The 13,485-nt window shown below is 44.6% G+C and overlaps 1 protein-coding gene and 1 non-coding gene across 3 annotated transcripts; one reads left to right on the top strand and one right to left on the bottom strand.

Annotated features, from left to right (window-relative positions):
• The first annotated feature begins 2,836 nt into the window (after nt 1-2,836).
• LOC125529576 (prolycopene isomerase, chloroplastic-like) lies at nt 2,837-13,220 on the top strand. 2 transcript variants are annotated; one of them, XM_087519153.1, is made up of 10 exons: nt 2,837-3,158; nt 3,268-3,499; nt 3,699-3,809; nt 4,062-4,115; nt 4,369-4,656; nt 6,486-6,677; nt 10,930-11,088; nt 11,223-11,459; nt 11,774-12,129; nt 12,500-13,220. In XM_087519153.1, the coding sequence occupies exons 1-9, from the start codon at nt 2,989-2,991 to the stop codon at nt 12,086-12,088; spliced, it is 1,758 nt and encodes a 585-aa protein (XP_087375279.1). In that variant the 5' UTR covers nt 2,837-2,988; the 3' UTR covers nt 12,089-12,129; nt 12,500-13,220. The 2 variants fall into 2 exon arrangements, with proteins under 2 accessions (XP_087375279.1, XP_087375278.1); XM_087519152.1 differs by having other exon boundaries at nt 12,496-13,220.
• TRNAH-GUG (transfer RNA histidin (anticodon GUG)) lies at nt 6,121-6,192 on the bottom strand. Its single transcript has one exon. It is a non-coding gene; the product is annotated as a tRNA-His (tRNA).
• Nucleotides 13,221-13,485: the final 265 nt, after the last annotated feature.

Here is a 13,485-nt window from a genome sequence, read left to right as displayed (position 1 = left end):
CATTACATCTTCTGGTCTGACCAATGCTATCACCGTGTTCACATGATGGTGGAAGTCCAGTGATATGGGAATTCCGATGAGTTGTTGTTGAGCCCATCAGCAGCATTTTGTCCCCCCCATGATTCATGTCGAACATCAACCTAGTGTTGGAAACTTTGTAAGCAATGCCTTCGTGTTTCGTTCATGAAGCTTATATCATTGTTAGACACGAATCATCGTCCGGTCTGTTGGTTAGCTCGTCTGTTAGGTTGACGTGTGGGCTCTGCATCGAATCCTGGATTGGTAATTCTTTTTCCAAGTTCCTCTTTGTTGTGCTGACATGCATAATATTTTTTTCATGTTCCTCTTTGATATGCTGACATGCAGGACCCACGCGTGTATCGAATGCTGATGTGGCACAGGGCTGGGCAGCAGGTTGTAGTAGGAGACGTAGCTAGGACCATATTGGAGCATATTCTCGTATTTGAGGACCACAGTGAAGTACTCCATGAATTTGAGGACCATCATGTTACACGCCGGAGAGTACAGGGACTGTAGATGTAATTATCTCCATATGAGGCACTCGGATACATATTACTCCCTTCGTCCCATAATATAAGAACGTTTTTGACACTAGTGTTAAAAACATTTTTATATTATAAGACAGAGGGAGTAATTTTCATCGACCACTTGCACTAGCTTTTCACCACTCAAATCATGAAAGAGCGCGACAACCGACAAACAATCACTTGGACCGTCATGGTCATCGTTGTTTCATCCCCGGTGGCCGAGAGGCCAGAGGCATACATGGTGGTCAACCGGAGTTGGTTTGGAGGGCTCTGCTGCGCGGGCCTCCTTGCGAGTATCTTGAAAGAAAATATTTTCTCAAGAAATTTAGATAAAAAGTATCCTCAGCAAACGAATATTCAATTTTTTAGCCTGGACCCATCTGCACTCAGTGAACAGTATTATAACTATGATGCGTACATATTATTATAACTGTGATGTGTGAAATAAATCAATTTCAGATCAGTGACCTCCACAATAAATTGTTTCCGACTCATCTCCGCTCTCACAATACAAGGGGTACATTATTTCTTCACCCACTTTCCCACCCATATTAACATCCACTTCCCTATATAAACCCTCCACTTGTTTGGTTGTGAATTTCATATTCTACACTCAACGCTTAACCTTAGCATGAATACAATATGTTTTCTTACACAACACAAAATTAGATGATTAGCTACAAGAGTGTAACAATGTTATATATACATTTAATGTCTAAAATAGCGGTTCCGGTCAAGAACATGGTGAAAAGCTCTGAGAATGAAAGGCATCGGGATAAATGATATGTTGGAGGGTGAGAAAGTGGGCCAAAGAAATGACAACTCGTCCAGAAGTGTCTTCTCATATTGTATGATATTACGATATGTTAGGATCATCGATAGACTCATGCCTTGGCTTCCTTACAAAGCTCCTAGTTGCATTCAAGACGCCGGTACACCATCACACAAACCATCATTATGCCGCGATATTTTCTGTCATGTTTGTGGCCTTTATTTTAGGCTTAACATAGGTCCGCCGAACGTACAGTGACACGGAGCTGATCTGGGTAGCCCTAGTGGTCTTCGTGCGAAGTCACCATTGTACCTTTGATCAGTCCTCTTTGATCTGGCCATCGGCGAGTTCCGGACTTCTCCTTCGAAGGAAACCAATGACTGACATATATGGCACTTTTTGGACACCTTGTTTGGATTGGGTCCGGTCGTGTGCACCCGCAATATCAGCATAACCAGCTTCAGCGGGGTATCACGAAGCTCTGTTTTTGTTGACACCTTGGGACATGTTTGCATTAAGATTTTCAAAGGATCAATGCATGCATAGAATGCCATGGCATGATTGGAGGGCCTGCAAGCGGCATTGTCTGGGTCTCGCAGGTGATGAAGACTTCGCTTCACAGGCAGTTGTTCAGACCTTGCTTGCGGGATATGTTTCCGTCCAGACCGGACGCGAGTTCCTGTGAGTCTAGCGGTACGTGACTTGTAGATGTAGCCTTGGCAAATGGGGGCGGCAGCATTGGAGGATTTCATTGTTGGTGGTGCTCCTTTGAGTATCAAGTCGTGCTTTTCAAGTTGAAAACCCAATGTCTGGCCTTTATTGATTGTGTCTGACAGTGGCCTTGTTGAAGGCATTGTTTCCAGGGTGAAAACCATCTTTGATTGGGCAACGACAACACTTGTGCATTGTTTCCTTTGTGGAGGCATTGTTTTTGAAGAACCTTCTTTGTAGTTCGGGTGCTGTCTTTGGTGGTGGTTAGAGTGCTAGTACTTCAGGTGATTGATCATCATGTCAGGGTCATTTTTTCTCTTTTTCTCTTCTTATTTTGTTTTTTAGCCGTGTGCATCCTGGATGCTTTTAAGCATCTTGTTGGTACAGAGACTGGGTGTACTTGGTATCTACTTGATATTAATATATTTCGCTTTTCAAAAAAGGTCCGCCGAACACGACTTCATTATCTGTTTCTTTTTTTAACATCAGTATAGACGCAAGCACTGATACATATGCGCATATACTCATCCCTATGCGCCTCGTCGTTGAAGGGAATGTCTCCTCCCACTGAAAGCGCATCGTCGAAAATACTGAAAGAAATTTAGAAATAATGCGAGCGCTGGGATACCACTATCCCTCTAACCATCCAACCACATATTGGTTTCTGTTTCTGATGCCCTGTTAACTGGCTTCTTGTAAAAAATACAATTCATTCTTTATTCTTGTTAAACAGCTTCATTTTTAAATAAAAATCGTTTTTCAATTCTCGTGGAAGATTACGAAGCCAACTAGCAGCAGCAGAGGCGAGAGAGCTCAGCCGCAAGTGGAGAGAGGCCACTGAGGCGCCACGTGTACCCAGCCGCTGCCTCACTCACGAGCTCCACTCCCGCTCCCTCTTCCCCACCCAAACCCGTGACATTGCCGTGCGCGCCACCGGCGACGAGACCGCCGGCCTAGATGGCTTCCTCCGCGCTGGCCTCCCCGGCGCCGCGCCCTGCGCCACGCGGCAACCGCCACCCTCGCGCGTGCCCGGCAGCCGCCGCCGCCGCCTCTCCAGTGCCGCGCCGTCTCGGCGCCGCCGCGCGCTGCCGGGCGGTGGCCGCCCCCGCCGGCCCCTCGCCACCCGGGTACGTATTAATCATTACCCCACTACTCGCACCGGCTCTTCGCCGTTCGAACCGTGCCAGAGGCTCAGAGCTCATCAGGCAATCGTCGTCGTCTTTACGTTTGGTTCAGGGTGGCGGAGAGGCCGGAGGCGGACGTGGTGGTGATCGGGAGCGGGCTCGGGGGCCTCTGCTGCGCGGGGCTCCTGGCGAGGTACGGGCAGGACGTGGTGGTGCTGGAGAGCCACGACCGGCCCGGCGGCGCCGCCCACTCGTTCGACGTCAAGGGGTTCCACTTCGACTCCGGCCCCTCGCTCTTCTCCGGCTTCCAGTCCAGAGGGCCGCAGGCCAACCCCCTCGCCCAGGTCACTCTCCATTGATTGCTTCCTTCCTCTGCAAACACCAACAGAGCAAAAATTGGGAAAACATTTCAGAGAAATTAATAACTGTCTGAAGTCTTAACTGAACTAATCAACAGAGCAAAACTGTCTGTACTAAATGCAGAAATTGTGGTGAGAGCTCGAGGCTGGTCTGATGCAATGATGAATTCTACTGGCCTTGCAGGTCCTCGACGCGCTAGGTGAATCGGTTCCGTGTGCATCCTATGACTCCTGGATGGTTCATGTCCCTGAAGGACAGTTCGAGTCGCGGATAGGGCCGACTGATTTCCTCAAGGTTCAGTTAACTTCTCCTAGCACATGCCAGACTCTGCTTGGTTAATTTGCAGTGAATTGTTCTGGATTCATAGATGTGATGTTCGCTGCTTGGTCGGCAGGATGAGACTGAAATTTGCTAATAAGCATGACTTACAATTGGTTGCTTTCTACCTATGAAACTCAGTAGTGCACTTTGTTTGATGTTGTATGTTACCCTTTGTTTGTATCCCAATGCTCTGGCAGTATAAGTGATTACATATAATTCTTGCAGGACCTTGAGATTTATGTCGGTCTTGATGCGACCCGGGAGTGGCAAAAGCTTCTAGTGAGTTCCCTGCATTCGATATTCAGTTTCTTAGTACAAGTCTGTTTAGCTGTACCTACTGAAATGCTGAAAAAACACATGAAGCCAAATGGGCAATGAATTGTCTCTTTTTTGTGTATAGCATATATATACAAGTATCATTTAAATTTATAGAAGTTTCATGATTCAAATGTGAGACCAAAGGTTAGTTTACCATATGGTACTGTTATGCCCCTTGAAACCTCTGCTAACACGGTATCAAAAACGATCTCAGGATGCAGTTATTCCTATATCTGCAGCTGCGATGGCTCTGCCTCCGCTCTCCATCCGCGGCGATCTGGGCATCCTTTCCACAGCAGCCGGTAGATACGCACCTTCTCTGTTGCAGTCCTTGATTAAAATGGGGCCTCGGGGGGCCCTAGGCGCCACGAAACTGCTACGCCCGTTCTCGGAGATCGTCGACTCGCTGGAGCTGAAAAACCCCTTTGTCCGTAACTGGATCGACCTCCTGTGCTTTCTGCTTGCGGGCGTCAAATCCGACAGCGCACTTTCTGCAGAAATGGTAAGCTGAATTTCCACCACGTCAATTATCCTGTTTCACTTCAGTGCTTGTCCAAAAGAAATCCATGTCCCGATCATCACATGCATGAAAATGAACTGTACTAGAAAGTAGTAGAAACGAAATAAATTTATAAAGTAACAAAAACAGAACTTATTTTTTGTGTGTTTCTTATAGAAAGGATGCAGTTATTCCTATATCTGCAGCTGCGATGGCTCTGCCTCCGCTCTCCATCCGCGGCGATCTGGGCATCCTTTCCACAGCAGCCGGTAGATACGCACCTTCTCTGTTGCAGTCCTTGATTAAAATGGGGCCTCGGGGGGCCCTAGGCGCCACGAAACTGCTACGCCCGTTCTCGGAGATCGTCGACTCGCTGGAGCTGAAAAACCCCTTTGTCCGTAACTGGATCGACCTCCTGTGCTTTCTGCTTGCGGGCGCCAAATCCGACGGCGCACTTTCTGCAGAAATGGCAAGCTGAATTTCCACCACGTCAATTATCCTGTTTCACTTCAGTGCTTGTCCAAAAGAAATCCATGTCCCGATCATCACATGCATGAAAATGAACTGTACTAGAAAGTAGTAGAAACGAAATAAATTTATAAAGTAACAAAAACAGAACTTATTTTTTGTGTGTTTCTTATATAAAGGAAAAAGTAAAAAAGAATGTATGTGGCTGCTACGCCCGTTCTCGGAGATCGTCGACTCGCTGGAGCTGAAAAACCCCTTTGTCCGTAACTGGATCGACCTCCTGTGCTTTCTGCTTGCGGGCGTCAAATCCGACAGCGCACTTTCCGCAGAAATGGTAAGCTGAATTTCCACCACGTCAATTATCCTGTTTCACTTCAGTGCTTGTCCAAAAGAAATCCATGTCCCGATCATCACATGCATGAAAATGAACTGTACTAGAAAGTAGTAGAAACGAAATAAATTTATAAAGTAACAAAAACAGAACTTATTTTTTGTGTGTTTCTTATAGAAAGGATGCAGTTATTCCTATATCTGCAGCTGCGATGGCTCTGCCTCCGCTCTCCATCCGCGGCGATCTGGGCATCCTTTCCACAGCAGCCGGTAGATACGCACCTTCTCTGTTGCAGTCCTTGATTAAAATGGGGCCTCGGGGGGCCCTAGGCGCCACGAAACTGCTACGCCCGTTCTCGGAGATCGTCGACTCGCTGGAGCTGAAAAACCCCTTTGTCCGTAACTAGATCGACCTCCTGTGCTTTCTGCTTGCGGGCGCCAAATCCGACAGCGCACTTTCTGCAGAAATGGTAAGCTGAATTTCCACCACGTCAATTATCCTGTTTCACTTCAGTGCTTGTCCAAAAGAAATCCATGTCCCGATCATCACATGCATGAAAATGAACTGTACTAGAAAGTAGTAGAAACGAAATAAATTTATAAAGTAACAAAAACAGAACTTATTTTTTGTGTGTTTCTTATATAAAGGAAAAAGTAAAAAAGAATGTATGTGGCTGCTGGGATTCGAGCCCAGGTCTCCACGGCCACAACGTGGAATTCTCACCACTAAACTACAGCCACATCTTGTGTCGTAATTCTGTATGTTGCCAATATAACATATGAGCCGTGGGTTGCATTTTCATTGCCAATATAATTCATGAATAAATTCGTGTCCGGATATTTGACATTAGATCCATGGGATTTTGTAACTTGTGAGACTTAGCTTTTCCACATCAAATCAACCTTTACTTCTAATTAATCATTGGCGGCTCTGATGAACACTCCCTTGAAATTCGCCCCTGCTCCATGAATATATTCTGAAGTACATAATTCTGAGGATTTATGTTCATCATTTGGTCTAACTACAATGTCAGGTTTATATGTTTGCAGAATGGTACAAGACAGGATGCAAGCTGGAGTACCCTCTGGGCGGGAGTGGAGCGATAATCGATGCCCTCGTACGGGGTATCGAAAAGTTCGGTGGAAGACTTGCTCTTAATTCTCATGTGGAGAAGATTTTGATCGAGAACGGTCGGGCTGTTGGCGTCAAGCTACGAGGTGGACAGGTAAGCCGCTCCAGAGGATACCGTTTTATTGCCAAATATATGAAGTATAATATTAGTTCATGGGAATTAACAGCTTGACAATTATTAGTAAGTCTTTGATTCAGACGACATATATTTCATAATATCTTCAAGATGCCAAAATTCCTCGAGTCAGATGGTACAGTACAAAATGCAATAATTAATACAGCCTGTTAGTGGCAGGAAACTACATGCTCCAAATCTTCTAAGCCACTGGCCCAATTCTTGATAGATTGAAATGTCCTTGCCTCAAACAACCAAATCATCAGCTTGCTCCAACGTCAAAGTCCAAGAACTCGGCTAATCACCTCTGTATCTTTCTTTGCGCCCCTTCAGCAGTCGGATAAGCGAAGCCTTTTACTGAGCAATAGCAGGTGATACACCTGGTTATCCCTAGTTTCTTATCTCTCGAGTCAGAGGAACATAAACCGCCAAGATGTTCACAAGTTCCCTTCAAAACGGGCAAAGAGAAATTACTGTTAGAAAAAAGATGTGGAGCAAGAGCAAGAATGTCTTTCTTATGTCCACATTAGAAGCTTGCCTTGGGTATCACGTTGTGTTCTTCGGCAGTTTCCATCTTCTTCTTCAGAAAATATGTATAAAGCTCAATATCTCCTGGAAACTGTGAGGGGGAAATGAGGGAAGAAAATATTAACAACACTGCTTATGAACCCTTATAACACTAAAAAAAAGGTCAAGAGATTTTACAAAACAGAACTTAGTTACCAGCTTATCGACCTCGTTACAGATAATCCTTTTGTAGGTACCATCCTTGATGCTTTTCTTTGGAGGTGACTGTGTTTTGTTATACGCAACAAAAATTGAATTAGAATATTTCCAAATCATAAACAGACAATAAAATGCAAATACAGAGAAATTTGAGCAAATAGATGAATTGCGTAGGTATGCATGGATTTAAGATTATTTGTTGAAAGACAATTTGTCAATGATTAATATGATATCTCAATTTCCACCAAATAATAATCTGAAAATCTTGTTATGTTAAGTACATTTTCAATCCTCGCGCGTCAAAAGTTTGAAAGTGTACAACTAGATCCCAATTTAAATTTAGCTTCTGTTTAAATGATAAATAAGTTGCAAAGAACTGAATGACAAAGAAAGATAGCTCTGACAAAAAGCCACTTCAAAAATAGAAATGCCACAAAGTGCTACTCTTAAATATTTTCACATCTCATCTAAGGATATATGTACAAAATGCCTTTCCTGAAAACTCCCTATAAGATAGGATAGCAAACATGTATTTACCGCTTAAGCACTGATGCATTAGAGGAATTGAAAGAGTCATATTAATCAGAAGATAGGGCCGTTTGGTTTCTATGGAGGAATTAGGCTTCATCAGGAACATAGGGCCCGTTTCGTTTGCTACCAACATGAGAGAAGCCTTACCAAACTTTTGGGGCATTTCCAAATGTTAGTGCCAAACCAAGTGGAAGCCATTTTTATTGGCTTGCCAAGGCAAAAGTTGGCACTACACCAAGCAAATCAAACATATGCATGTTTTGCTTTAATTTTCATGAATAAATAGCCCAAATCGCTTGACAAGATAAATTCATGGTAAACACATGAGACCATGGCAAAAGAGTTGTTTGAGGAAAGTGTCGTATGCTATGGAGGAAACACAAAATTCTAACATCAGAAGAACGTTATTGACTAAAAGGGTCATTTGCTCTTCTTGGAAAATAAATAAATGATAAGCTTTGAATGCTACCTTAGCACCAGTAAGATCAATAAGATGATCAACCTGAAAAGTATATGCAGAACAATTAACTCCATAATGTGCAATATTGTGTGTAAACAAATATTAAATGGATGGTAATAATACATGTGAACCAGTACCGTATCTTGTACAGAAGATTCACAATCCTCCAAATCTAGACCAGCAAACTCAGTAAGATCGTAGACCAATTGAACTTTTCCTTCTCGGATTTGGTCGATAATATCTTGACGGTCCTTTCTTTTAATGAGAAGTTCATGCACAACATAGTAATACAACTGATGCCTCTGCCCCATCTTCTCCAGATGCTCCATGAGTTGTAAGCACTCATTGACAGCAATCTTAATTTGGAAAAATAGCATTTTATTGAAAAGTTTATTTTCCATGACGATAGCCTTAGCAAGCACCCCATCTCTGGTCTCTCTACACCTCGCTGACTCCATTAGCTTGTCAAAAAACTCGATGTATTGCAAATCACCATCCAGGGTGGTAGGTTCAATATAATTACAACATGGAGAGGAATACTGTCAACAGAAAAAACATAGAAAGCTAAGACTCCAAATGCGGTACATTACATAATCAATGCATATATGAAATTAAGTGATAGTTGGAGGAAAGATCTAGATGTGTACCTACCTCCCCAGTAAATTGGTGGAAGAAGTGCGGATAGGACTTTGCTTTGATGCCATCACGTATGGCATGATAGTAGTATGTCATGGTGCGAGTGAAGTCGACACATAGCTCCTCCTTGGCTGCCTGGCAATTGAAGAGGCTCTCTTCTGAATTTTGAGACTCTTTCAGATGGTACATGTCCAAACGAACACGAAGAACTTCATCACTAGTGATGAGCGGCTGTGGTGAATCCACCTTCTCCCCGAGACTCACGTCCAAAGCGGATCCCATGTTGTCACGCCATTCCCCTTGTTAGCAATCAGCAACATTGCTTCCTCTTCGCCCCTTTCCCTTTCTCGATCTAGTATGTGGCACGGGTGACCACGGTTTGCCCGACACTTTATTATAATCTATTTCATCGTATTCATTCGCCTTAATCTCCTCCTCATCTTCCTCCCAGGGATACTTGCATTTATTTGTGTAGAAGGGGATGTCACGGAATTCAGCAAGAATGTGCGTAATTGGCAGGTTTGTAGGATAACTAGGACCCGCATCATTACCAGGAGTATATATGTACATCAACATCAAATAAAAAGATCTCTTTATGCCTCCTGGAACGAGAGCAGCGTGTGTGAATGCAAACTGTATAAAAATAGCCTGCTTAGAACTGAAATTACATAAGAAAGAAGGAATCGTAACTTGACCCAATAGCAAACAATGCGCAAGGCCTTGGATTATCCGCGATATCTGGCTACTGTTACTGGGTAGCGTGGTACTGAGTCATCTGTTGATCCTGGTAAGATGAAATCTAATGTAGTACGTAGTTGGAACTCAGTGGCAACATGGGACCTAAAGAAGGCGAGATGATCGAGCTAGGTTTCAAGTAATAACAAGATCAAAAAGCATGTGTGTGCGTTGGCGTTGGAGATTCAGAAAGCAGGCTACCTTGTAGGCTTGTACAGCACTGGAAATTCACAGGAGCGGGCGAGGGGAGAGAGAAGGTAGTGGCACAGTAACCGAGAACCTGAATCGGACGGGAGAATCCAAGGACGGTGAGCCGGGGGTGGCGGCGCTGAAGGGCCCAAAGACGACGGAGGCGGCTCAACCTAATTAAGCAGTCGAATAGAACAGAGGTGAGAGACGAATTCTTACGCGATTACAGTTACCGGGTGAGGTGTCAATACATGGTTGGAAATCAGAGGGGACACAGTAAAATCAATACTAAGAGTACTGGAGTAATATTTTAGTATCCAATAACGGAAATAGTAACTCGCGAACGTTCACCAGGGAGCAACTGCCAGCGAATGACTAAACTGCCACACGATCTTGATCCTACGGTGCAGACTGGATAACTTTTCTATACTCAAAATAAAAGAAATGCCATGAGAGTTTTGCAAAAAAAAAGCAACCCAGTTTCCGAAATATACTGAAACTGTCAGACGAACGTTCGTAAATGCCATCTCTTGTGGCGAACGTTCGCCAGATAGTAAGGCTCCAATTCAGATTCATGTGGCATATCTTTAGTTATGAAGCACTCCCTCTGTCCCAAAATAAGTGTTGCTGATTTAGTACAACCTTAGTACAAATCCGCAATAGCCAATTCTATATAGTATCATCCTTCCCAAGTAAACAAAGTGCTATCTTCTGTACTACTGTCTACTGGATATCCATCCCATTAAAGATTCAGGCCTTTGCCACCTTTGCACTAGCTAGTGGCAGACCATGGAAATCTTGTAGGCCAAGACGAGCGACCTCCTCGTTGCCTCATGCATCTGTTTTCGAGTGCCATGCATGATTACCTTTTCCTTCGTATCGACTTCCATCATGCTTGAAACATTGAATCGGCTGCTGAAATCCTGTCATGAATGAATGTTTTCCTCTTTGCAGATTGTACGTGCGAAGAAAGCGGTCGTTAGCAACGCGTCCATGTGGGATACCTTGGGTCTTCTGCCACCAGATGCCGTCCCGAGATCATACCAAGATCAAGTGAAGGCGACCCCCCAGTGCGATTCGTTCATGCACCTCCACCTGGGTTTCGACACGGAGGTTGGTTAATTTGGTTGTCATATAGTACTATATGCTTCATCCTAACAAATTATCCCTGATAGTCATGTCTACTTCCATGTTTGCTTAATCGGTACATTTTCTCGCTGTAACCATCTATGTATGTAACTGGACAGTGTGTCAAGGAGGACCTTGGGATCCACCATATCGTGGTTAATGACTGGGACAAAGGGGTCGACGGCGAGCAGAACGTGGTGCTGATATCGGTCCCCAGCATTCTCAGCGAGGGCCTGGCGCCGCCGGGGAAGCACATCCTTCACGCGTACACACCGGGGACGGAGCCTTTCGGCCTGTGGGACGGGCTCGACCGGAAGAGTGCGGCATACCGGAGCCTAAAAGAGGAGCGTTCCGAGGTACTCCACATAGTAATATGCAACATACTAGCTAGTAGAAATGTAGAATTGCTACTCTTCCAGTAATCCACGTAATAGCTTTGTTCCCATGGTCTCTTGGAATCAGCACCTAGATAGAAAATCGATGCACTTTACCACTTTCAACATCCTTTGGAGCTCCTTTCGTCCAAAGTTTAGCAAAAAACTCCTTTCACAAAAGTGAAGCAAAAGTTAGTTTAGACAATCCTTCCTTTTTACTGGCCATGAGCTGCTGTTACCTGCTGTCTGTCTTAACCAACTTTGTAGTAATGCAAATGCAAACTTTTTTCTTGCAGGTGATGTGGAAGGCGGTGGAGCTGGCCCTGGGCCCGAAGTTCAGCCGGGAAAAGTGCGAGGTGAAGCTGGTCGGCACGCCGCTGACGCACAAGCGGTTCCTCCGGCGGAACAGGGGCACCTACGGCCCGGCCATCAAGGCCGGGGAGGCGACGTTCCCGGGGCAGGCGACGCCGGTCCCGCAGCTCTTCTGCTGCGGCGACTCCACCTTCCCCGGGATCGGCGTGCCCGCGGTGGCCGCCAGCGGGGCCATTGTCGCCAACACGCTCGTCTCCGTGGCGCAGCACTCGGAGCTCCTCGACGCCGTCGGCATCTGACCGGTAACTGTGCCCAGTGCAGGACACGTTCTGGTAAAGTGGTAAGTTGAGCACATGCTTGATTACCAGCACCTTTGCTTGGAGTCCAGCTGTGATGAATCAGCTTCTCACAGCACACGCACACTTTGCACTTTACAGTGGCATGTAAGAACTGTAGTAGTATTACTAGTAGTATAGCTGGGCTGGCATGGCATGGATTGACCGGTCAGCGAGCACGATGAGCATGATGAGGATGAACCTTTTGGAGTGCTCCTCTCTGTTGCTGCTGCCACTTGTTTCTTGTTGCCATTCTTGTTGGGCAAAGTTGTGTGTGTGGCTGCAGATGCATTGCCAGGACTTTGCTTGCTTGCATCAAGTTTCAAGTATCACCAGTTTATTACATCAAAGTTTCTCTCCCTGCATTGCAGGCAGGCAGGCAGGCAGCTGTGGAGAAGAACCATGCAACATTTTGTTCAGTGGAGTATAAAGATACAGAGAAAAAGAAAGCAGCATATTAATCAGCACATGAGAAGATTTATTAATCAGCACATGCAGAAGAGACAGGCAGAGTTTTCTTATGTGCTCCCTCCGTAACTTAATATAAGATGATTTTTGACACTATGACAGTGCCAAAAAATGTTTTATATTTTGATACAGTATACAGAGGGGGTAGTTTGCAAAAAAAAAGAAGAAAAAACATGGTTGAGAATGTATATAAAGTGTTACATGCTGCCTGTACATCACTGATTGTTCAGGTACAGTATAGTGCTACTTACTCCCTCCGTTCCTAAATATTTGTCTTTCTATACATTTTAAATAGACTACAACATACAAATGTATGTAGACATATTTTAAAGTGTAGATTCACACATTTTGCTTTGTACGTAGTCACTTGTTGAAATCTCTAGAAAGACAAATATTTAGGAACAGAGGGAGTACATGACATGGAGTTCCAGCACTGAATAACGCAGCCTCTGACAGAGTGGTCTCCTGTTTCTGCCGAAAGTTGTGTGGCACCACACCTCATGGCTCATGCAGCCTTGTGTCCACTTCGGATCACAATGTGTTGGATTTTGTGTTGAATATTACAGTAAAGAATTGGATGCTCTGTCTTTGTGCGTGTGCAACTTTGAAAGCTTGTTTCACAGAAGCATCATCATCTCTCCTGCAGAGCACAAAAAGCTATACTTGTCTTTTTTGTCTTTCAGAAAATGCCCTTTCCACGCCCATGTACCTTCTGTATCTTCCTGTGTCATAACTGCAAAATTAACGGCAGTTGCATCACTGAGGACGTAATATCCAAAATATTAAGCATTTCACTAACAGTTTTTTTTCAACTGCCAATGTTTAAATACAGTATAAGATAATCCTTTCACATCAGAGGTCACTCCCAGGTAAATAAAAATCTCATCTAGTAT

This window comes from Triticum urartu, chromosome 4A, assembly GCF_056163025.1.
Source record: "Triticum urartu cultivar PI428250 chromosome 4A, HENAU_Tu73, whole genome shotgun sequence".
Classification (NCBI taxonomy): domain Eukaryota; kingdom Viridiplantae; phylum Streptophyta; class Magnoliopsida; order Poales; family Poaceae; genus Triticum; species Triticum urartu.
This window is presented reverse-complemented; position numbering and strand designations above follow the sequence as displayed.